Source organism: Dendropsophus ebraccatus, chromosome 9, assembly GCF_027789765.1.
Source record: "Dendropsophus ebraccatus isolate aDenEbr1 chromosome 9, aDenEbr1.pat, whole genome shotgun sequence".
NCBI lineage: Eukaryota > Metazoa > Chordata > Amphibia > Anura > Hylidae > Dendropsophus > Dendropsophus ebraccatus.
Genome location: NC_091462.1, coordinates 20,224,318 through 20,233,436, shown reverse-complemented (window position 1 = coordinate 20,233,436; position 9,119 = coordinate 20,224,318). Strand labels below are relative to the sequence as shown.

The window sequence follows — 9,119 nt, the reverse complement described above, 5'->3', positions numbered from 1 at the left end:
CTAGCAAAAGGCAGGATAGAAGATAAATATCCAGTTACTTTTCCCCTTAAATTACTAGAATTGTGAATCCAAGTCATCCATTCCTTAAAGGGGTTATCCAGCTAAAGCTTTGGCTGTCCTGGCATGATGGGAATGGCAGTTTTGCAATAGTTCGGGGGTCACACGTTTCACACCCCTGCTCTAAGGGAGCAGCAGTTCTATATCAGAGATGTCAAACTCAAGCCCTCCAGCATTTGCAAAACTACAACTCCCATCATGACTTGACAGCCAAAGCTTTAGTGGTGATCTATATGCCACTCAACTCAATGTCTATGGCTGATTAAACAGTCGAGCAGTGTACTCTACCATCTTTATTAGAGATGAGCGAACCTGGAGCATGCTCGAGTCGATCCGAACCTGAACTTTCGGCATTTGATTAGCGGTGGCTGCTGAAAACCATGTTTTCCAGACAACCTTAGAGCTTTATCCAAGTTCGGCAGCCCCCGCTAATCAAATACCGAACATTCGGGTTTGGATCAACTCGAACCCGGTTCGCTCATCTCTAATCTTTATCAGCCCCATAGTGGTTGCTCCATTCCAAAGTTCCCACTACAGTTGTGCGGCAAGGTTGAACAGGGATCCGAGAACACAATGAGGTCTTGCGTTCTTTGTTTCTTGAATGAAGTGGCAGTCAAACATACTTCATATTAACTAATCATGATGCATGGAGCTCCGAGGTCAACATGTAAACTCTACCCACAATGTGACCCCTCCCCCCCCCCCCCCCCCCCATGACTGCTTGTACAAGTGGATAGCTGCTTTTAATCAAAGATCTGTCCTGGGGTCTGTTCGACAGGTGATGCAGTTATTGTCCTAAAAAACAACTTTTAGGGTACAAACCCACTTGACGTATTTGCTGCGTGAATCAGTCTTAAAAATAAGCAGGCAAAACGCAGGTTGGCTTTATACAATTGTTCTGCGTTAAAATACGCAGTTGCGTATTTTTGAAGCGTGAAGCTTGTTGTTAGCAAAGCATCAGTTGTTAACAACCTGTGCGAAAAAACGCATGTAGCTTCATGCTTCAAAAATACGCAATTGCGTATTTTAACACAGAACAATTGTATAAAGTCAACCTGCGTTTTGCCTGCTTATTTTTAAGACTGATTAACGCCGCAAATACGTCAAGTGGGTTTGTACCCTTAAACTTTGTCTTGTGTCAAATTGTCATGGCCTAGAGCAGTGCTGCTCAGTTCCAGTCCTCACCAACAGGTCATGTTTTGAGGATTTCCCATACAAAGAACACCTGATGCACTAAGTATAATTATGTCACCTATGAAATACTAAGGAAATCCTCAAAACATGACCTGTTGGTGAGGCCTGAGGACTGGAATCGAGAAGCACTGGCCTAGAGTGTGGATACCTTAAAATTGCACCACCCCCTCCGTCCCTCCTCTTCATCATTAGGAATGCCCCCAGAATAATTTCTTCTATTCATCACCTGTGTGAACACGGGTGTCACAATCCTAGGGCATACACACTCTGTCTTGTGTCAAATTGGCATAGCCTAAAGTTTAAAAGTTGTTTTTTAGGACAATAACTGCATCACCTGTTGAACGGACTCCAGGACAGATCTTAGATTAAAAGCAGCTATCTGAGGATACAACTGGTTTGGGGGGGGGGGGGGGGGAAGGTCAGATTGTGGGTACAGTCGCTTTAAAGGTTTCATGTCCCCACTTTCTCTTTCTTCCCTCCAGACTATACAGATTTAAATTCTTGACTCATTCCTGATATGTTTTATGCCTGACACAAACCACATTTTGTCCGTCTATGTTATCAATATCCTTTTCGTAGGTGAGGTCTCTAGAATTGGACACAGTATTCCTGATGTAGTGTCACTAGATCTTTATACAGCGGGATCACAATCTCCCTCCTCCTGCTGGTTATACCTCTAGCTATACAGACCAGCATTATAATAAAATATATATATATATATACACACACACAGCAAAAAAAAAAAAAAAAAATGAATATATATATATATATATATATATATATATATATATATAAATAAATAATATATATATTTATACACATATACACACATAGCCAAATATATATATATTATATATATATCCCAGCATACCATTATCTATATCGCCCAGCATACAATTTGCTTTCCCTACCGCCTGGTTGCACTGGTGACTTATTTTATGGCTGTCGGAATTAAAACCCCCAACATGGTTGAAGGGGACGCCCAAGCCCAGTACTACACTATATATATCAATCCCATTAAAACAGTTTGGTACACTGCTCCAGTCAAAGTTCTCCTTACTGCTGTTGTGCCATAAGGAAGAATGAGGCCCCCTGTGATCAGACACGTCTATAGTAGAAAACACACACACACGTTCTACGCCAATCAAAATAAATGCAAAAAAGCTGCTCAAAATAAGTGTCATATTTTCATTTTTATTAGTTTTCTTTTCCTTTTTTTGGTGGGGATAGCATACATGGTTTATTTTGTACAATATTTAACAATCACTTTTTTACCAGGGCATTTCTGTAGGTTCTCGCAAAAACAAAACGGGAAGGAGGGGAAAAAATATATATATATAATATATGAAAAATTGCAATTATAAAGAAACAGTAGTACAGCAACCTGTCCTGGCTGCCGACTGATACATAGGATTGCTTACCAAAAAAGATCAGAGGTAACAGATTATTTAATGGACTGAGAAACTGCATAATAGAACATAGTTGCTGGTTGAATTATCTGAGGTAAATGATTCTCAATCAGACGACACTTTCCCTTTGCATCGATCTGCCAATAAACCATGAAGAACTTTCTGCATATTGATACCGAATGCACCCAGTAAGAAAAGTTAGAGAAAGTTTCCAGAGACCGGAAAACATCAGAAACAAAAACCTTAGCAAACACGTTTTTTTTTTAAATTGGCAGTTGATAGTATTGAACTATTGTCACAGAGACGCCATCATAACACCTTATTACATTCACTACACGTCTCAAGGCATTGAGAGAATGAAGACAGGCCACGGCTAGAGGGTGAAATGTACCACTGCTCCAGGCTGTCCGGCATTGAGTCCAGGCTGCGGACCGCCTACGGGGAGGCACCGCCAAAGCGGCTCTGTATGGATTACGGTTCTATCAGATTGTCAATTATACTGGGACCCCAGGTGACAATGCATTAGGTCACAAACCAGACAAGAGAACTGACTTTCCTATACAGCGCCCAAGTACAGATTCAAAATGGCTGCCTCTGCTTAAAAGGGGTGTTTGGAGGTAAATAATTTATTTACAGAAACAGTGCCACTATCATTTACATGCTGTAAAGGGTATTGCAACCTATTGGGCTGCAGTAGTGATGCTAGGCACATCCCAAAAAATAAAAAGTGGCACCATTCCTGGAATAAAAGCAGATTCAGGATTCAATATACAAGGCTGCTTTCTTTACACACACACACACACACACACACACACACACACACACAAAAACACCACTTGTCCTTAGTTTGTGTGTGGTATTGCATCTCAGTTCCATAGAAGTACATGGAACCATGTTGTAATATTGCACACAACCTGTGGAGAGGTGTGGTGCTGTTTTTGGAAGAAAGCAGATTTTGGATCTTCGATAAATCCCCTTAAAAAGGAGAGGTCCGGCCAAAACAAAAAATACATAGCAGGCAGATAGTTGTAGGAACATAATAAAGAATCAATACTTACTCACCCCTGTGCCTCCGCAGTGCTGTGTCACCAGTTCTAAGACAACCACCGGGCTCCAGTTACTCCCAGATTCCTATGTCATGACCTGGCGGAAAGGCCCGCTCTGCCAGTCAGTGACTGCAGAGGTGTCCCACCCAGTCACTAACTGGCTAAGCAGGCATTCCTACACAACCAGGCATTCCTACACCAGGTTGTGATGTGGCAGGAGGACGGTGGGGGCCCCGGAGCGGTGATGCAGCACTGCAGGGGCACGGGGACGGGTAAGTATTGATTCATCATTATGTTTCCTGACTGCCTGCTTGAAAAGTATTTTTTTGTTTTGGCCGGACTTCTCCTTTAAGTAAAGATTAGGTAAAACTACCTTCTAAAGTTGTCAAAACAATTTCATGTAGCAGCCATGCTGTGTGAACAGGATCACCCAAGCCAGTTGATAAAACCAGAATAAAAGGTTTTTACCTAATTTCCCCCTTAAAACAGCACTACAGTTGTTCATGGTCAGTAATGCAGCAGATATAGGTTAAAGGGGAATTCCAGTGATCCCGTTAAAAAAAAACAAAAAAAAACACAAAAAGCACATAGGTGCACTCACCAATCCCCCCACTGATTGTTCGCCAACTTTTCTACTTGTCTACACTGCTCCTAGCCCCAGATTCAAACTTGTACAACTCCCAGCATGCATTGCACCTCAAAGCCACTTGCCAGGTACCCGCCCCTGTCCTGTAGTATCTGCCCACCACTGGCTCCATCTGCTTCTGCCTTGCACACTAAACACAGTTTGTACCTAGTTAGATAGATAGATAGATAGATAGATTAAGAAAGACGAAACAACAGTGTCCCCTTTCCCTTAAACTACTCAGGAGTGGCTGTTGCTTTCCCACCATTGGCCAGGTGATTACTGTATGATGTCGGTGGTGGGCGGGGCTACAGATGAGGTGTTACTGCTTACATGGCTACAAAGAGACAGATCATGTGACCTCTGTCTCAGAAGGGAGGGGGAAGACAGAGGAGTGGAGACAGAGTGGACCAGGAAGTGAGGATTTTCGGCAGCTTCAGGGTGTAAGTCAGGATGTGCTGCAGACAAACAGACAAATTCATGGAATAGAAACCTATTACACATAAGCTTAGATTATGGGTGGGGATTGAACACTGTTAAATCTTTCTTAACCAGCGTTGCCCTTTAATGCTGCAATAACTGACAACCCATGAACAAGGAGCCATTTTAGGAAAGGAAAAAAAAAAGGAATAAACCTTTACCGTTCTCAGAGCTGCCATGTCCCGTGGTTAAAGGGGTTATCCAGTGCTACAAAAACATGGCCGCTTTTTTTCAGAGACAACACTACTCTTGTCTCCAGGTCAGGTGCGGTTTGCAATTAAGCTCCATTCACTTCAATGGAAATGGAGACAAGAGTGGTGCGGTCTCTGGAAGAAAGTGGCCATGTTTTTGTTAACCCATATAAGAAACATGTGGAAGAAAAGGCAACTATGATGTAAATGAATTGATAGAATAGAATGCACAATGCTTGATGTTACCCAAAAGCAAATATGATTATTTTGTCAGAATAACAAAGGAAAGAGCAGCGAGCCTGGAGGACGGCAGACATGTGCCACCATATGGGTCATCTATACAGCACCAGAATAAGGCGGTATCATGGGGTAGACCACGATTGGTCATGATTTTCATTTTTAATCTGCATATTACATATTTAAGGTGTTTTAGTTCCACACAACTTAGAGCAGAGTTCCGGAACTTGCAGCTCTCCAACTACTGCAAAATGACAACTCCCGTCATACATTGACAGCTAGCATGATGGGAGTTGTAATACAGCAACAGCTAGAGCAGGGATGGGGAACCTTCGGCCCTCCAGCTGTTGCAAAACTACAACTCCCATCATGCCTGGACAGCCGAAGCTAAAGCTTCGGCTGTCCAGGCATGATGGGAGTTGTAGTTTTACAACAGCTGGAGGGCCGAAGGTTCCCCATCCCTGCGCTTGAGGGCCACAGGTTGTGAAACACTGACTTAAAGCCCCTTTGCAGCCTCAGACTGGAATCATGTGTGCAGTTTAGGCCAAACCCCGAAGGGGAAACATAAAATATGAACGTATACTTCTCCTTCCAACTAGATGAGTATAGCTAAATCTGCAATAAAAACGCTGGTCTGACACAAGCACAATATGGCTGCATGAACTGTGCCCACAAGTCCCAGCCCAACCATGGGTCTAGAGACCCATGATGATCACTATGATGCTATCACTGGACCTGTGGTCAGGTCAGGTCAGGTCTTGCAGCCGTAACATGTTCCATTTTTTAGTGTAACCGCCCTAAGACCCCAGCAACCTCACATTCTGAGCACCAAGACCCCCCCTTTAAGCCCAAATATTTCACTTTTCCCATTCATTACAGAACAGTTACCAAAACAAGAGCAAAAACATAACATTTCAGAAGTATAAAAGTTCATTCTTAGAATACAGATTTTTCTTTGCAATCCCAACCGTACGTTCTTATTATTATTACAACATGATGGAAATGGTCAGATATAGATGGAAATATTCACCAATGCATGACATGATAATAGGAGTTTTACACGTATATATATTGGGGGTGGTAGTCCCTGCAGCCTGGAGCGTCCTATGAGCAGCCGGCAGCCTGGCACACAGCACTTACAGTGACTTCTGATTGATAGAAACATTGTAAAAAGAAACATTTCCTGCATTATATAGACTGAACGTAATACTTGATCATGTAGGTTCACTGGGTAAATCCAGAGAGTAGGAACAGAACATTGACTTTGGCATGCACAAATCACTTACAATGCGGCCGTCACCCGTACAGGACTGCAGGCATTTGGCGGCATCTCCAGAACCAAGAAACTGGAGAGGCCGTATCCTCCACTGAAATACATTGCATAACATTAGCGGAGGAAAGTAAATGGCTGCAGAAACTGTAAGGGATAGAGGCGGTAACTGGTTGCATGGAAGAACCCCTTCAAATCAGGGCATTTGTATCCTTAATGCTGTATTACTGCCCCCTCCCCTTAATGCTCCCCATAAAATTTTCCCCTTCCTATAATACTTACAAGTATATCATCTCTTGCCGCTGCTGCTGGGATCCCCTGACACAGGGAATCTAGAAGCTTATCACATGATCATTTTCCGCCCTGCTGATTGGCTAAGACTCCACACAAGCAGGGCATTGCCTATATATGCTCACAAACCTGTGTGACGCCATCCTACACCCTTCTAATGTAGTGTTATGTTGCCCAAATTTAAAGGGATCCTTCAAGCCGCCAGGTTCACTTCAATTTCTTTCCTCCACATTGAGACAGACTTTGGCACCTATTCCTATGTCTAACCAAAACACCTCCGTCTGCCTGCGTGTGTATATATATATATATATATATATATATATATATATATATCTCTCTATATATATTTCTTTTGTAATAGGTTTGTTTTTTGCTAGTCTGTGCTACCCATGTCAGTATTGGTTAAACCTGGAAAAAGGAGTTGCATAATGTAGGGTTCTACATTTCACCAATTTTCCCTGATATTTGTTATATTAGAAATTAAACACGAGCAACCCGCCTGCCCCAAGGAGACGGTAGGCCGACGGGTTTCCGCGCGTTGCTCTGACACGATGGCACTGTGTGATTGCAATTCTGAGAAAGAAAAAAAGCATAGTGAGGAATTCTGGGTTCTTGAAACTTCCTGAGGAGATCCTGAAAACGGCCGAGGGGGGAGGGGAGGGCGACCGCTAGCTGGACAGACAGACAACATAAATAAGAATATTTGAGGAGGAGAAGAACTTGAGTGTTCCAGTGTTAGAGCTTGCAAAAAAAAAAAAAAATTTAAAATATTATAAAATAAAAAATAGAACATGCTTCTATTTTCAATAATTCCTCAGACACAGCAAACCTATATAATACATTGGCGGGTAACAGAATTACCCATGTAAGGAGTGGGAGGGGTTTAAAAAAATTAAAGAAAAATAAAAAAAAAACACTGTTAAGGAACAGGTTACCTGTTGTGACATTAACCCTTCCCGTGATCAAGATCTAGTAGGTCGTGTATTTAATCCATGAGCCATGCATCTCACTGAGACAAGGAGGCGGGTGAGGATGGGGAGACCAATGGGTTAAACACCGCACAGTTTTTTTTTTTTTCTTCCTTTAAATAACACATTGAAATTGTGATACGTAAATATAAAAAAAAAAAAAAAAATTGGTTCGATTTATTATTAAAATTGCTTAGTGTTTTTTTTGTTGTTTTTTTTCTTCTTCTGCAAATGTATAATTTAAAATTTAGAGACTGTGGAACTGAGGTATAGCTTGTTGAGGGAGGTTAACGTATGCCTGGAAGCCTCTTTAAAATGTCCCACGTTTAAAAAAGAAAAAAAAAAAATCCTTTTCGATTTCTTTTACATAGAACAGCAGCACAGGGAACATTCACAAGCTGTGTCATATTGGCATTACAATAGTCATTGATAGAAACACAACAGCAAATGCGATAAAAACAGTTACCCTTTTTTTTCTCTCTTTTAGATCTGAAAATGAAATGCTTTGATTAAAAAAAAAAAAAAAAAAAAGTCATATGATATATATACACATATATGTATATGTGTGTATATATGTATATATATATATTTATACATATATATTTATAGCAGTAGTTCACTCAAGGTTTCAGTCTCTTCTGACATTTACAAAACTGGTGTCAGCGGATTATCCGGAGAGGTCCGTGTTTCTTCATATGTTTTTCATTCCTTAAGGTTTTTTAAGTTTTTCTTTTTTATCCCCCCTCTAAATTTTTTCGCACAACCGTTCCAGGTCACGTGGAATGAAACAAGTCTGGTGCGTCCTGTCTGTAGGACATTGCAATAAAAGACCAACCATGGGAGGAGGAGACGTCGTTCCTTAGCTTATAGCAGCTCTGAGTTCTGTTGGTCGAGTGCAAGTATCATAGACTGGACTCCTTGGGCGGGAAGTCCACGTTTGTCACCATTGTGACCACTGTGACAATGTCCTCTGTTGTGATAATGTTTGTGAGTCTTTGCATCTGGATAATCCTCTCCTCCACGCAGCCCGCCGATAACCGCGCCTCTGCGTCGTGATCCCAGCACTCCTCTATCGTTTCGCAGAGCATCGCCAGCCCCTAGAGAGGAGAGGAAAGGATTTAGGGTATAAAGAATATGCCGGATAGGTCATAAGTACAACAGACGTGTGGCCAGTCCTCTTGGGGTTCACATGATAAAAACTATGGTTAGTCCCCGGGAGACACAAAAACTAAAACATGGCTTGCAAAAACCATGCACCAGCAATACCCCCACAGACACAAGCGGCATTCATTTAGCAATACTACTAAGCCACCTATAGACAGTCCCATCAGGTGAGGTGCGGCCGTACTTA

General features: G+C 41.9%; 1 protein-coding gene across 1 annotated transcript in view; it reads right to left on the bottom strand.

The window, feature by feature from the left end:
- Nucleotides 1-2,425: 2,425 nt before the first annotated feature.
- ACVR2A (activin A receptor type 2A) overlaps nucleotides 2,426-9,119 on the bottom strand; it is a 46,377-nt gene continuing 39,683 nt past the window's right edge. Inside the window, exons 11-12 of the mRNA XM_069982667.1 lie at nucleotides 5,718-8,865; nucleotides 2,426-5,569 (exon numbers count right to left, since the gene is read on the bottom strand). Coding sequence (XP_069838768.1) covers nucleotides 8,671-8,865 — 195 coding nt within the window. The 3' untranslated portion in view covers nucleotides 2,426-5,569; nucleotides 5,718-8,670. The remainder of the gene's footprint in view (nucleotides 5,570-5,717; nucleotides 8,866-9,119) is intronic.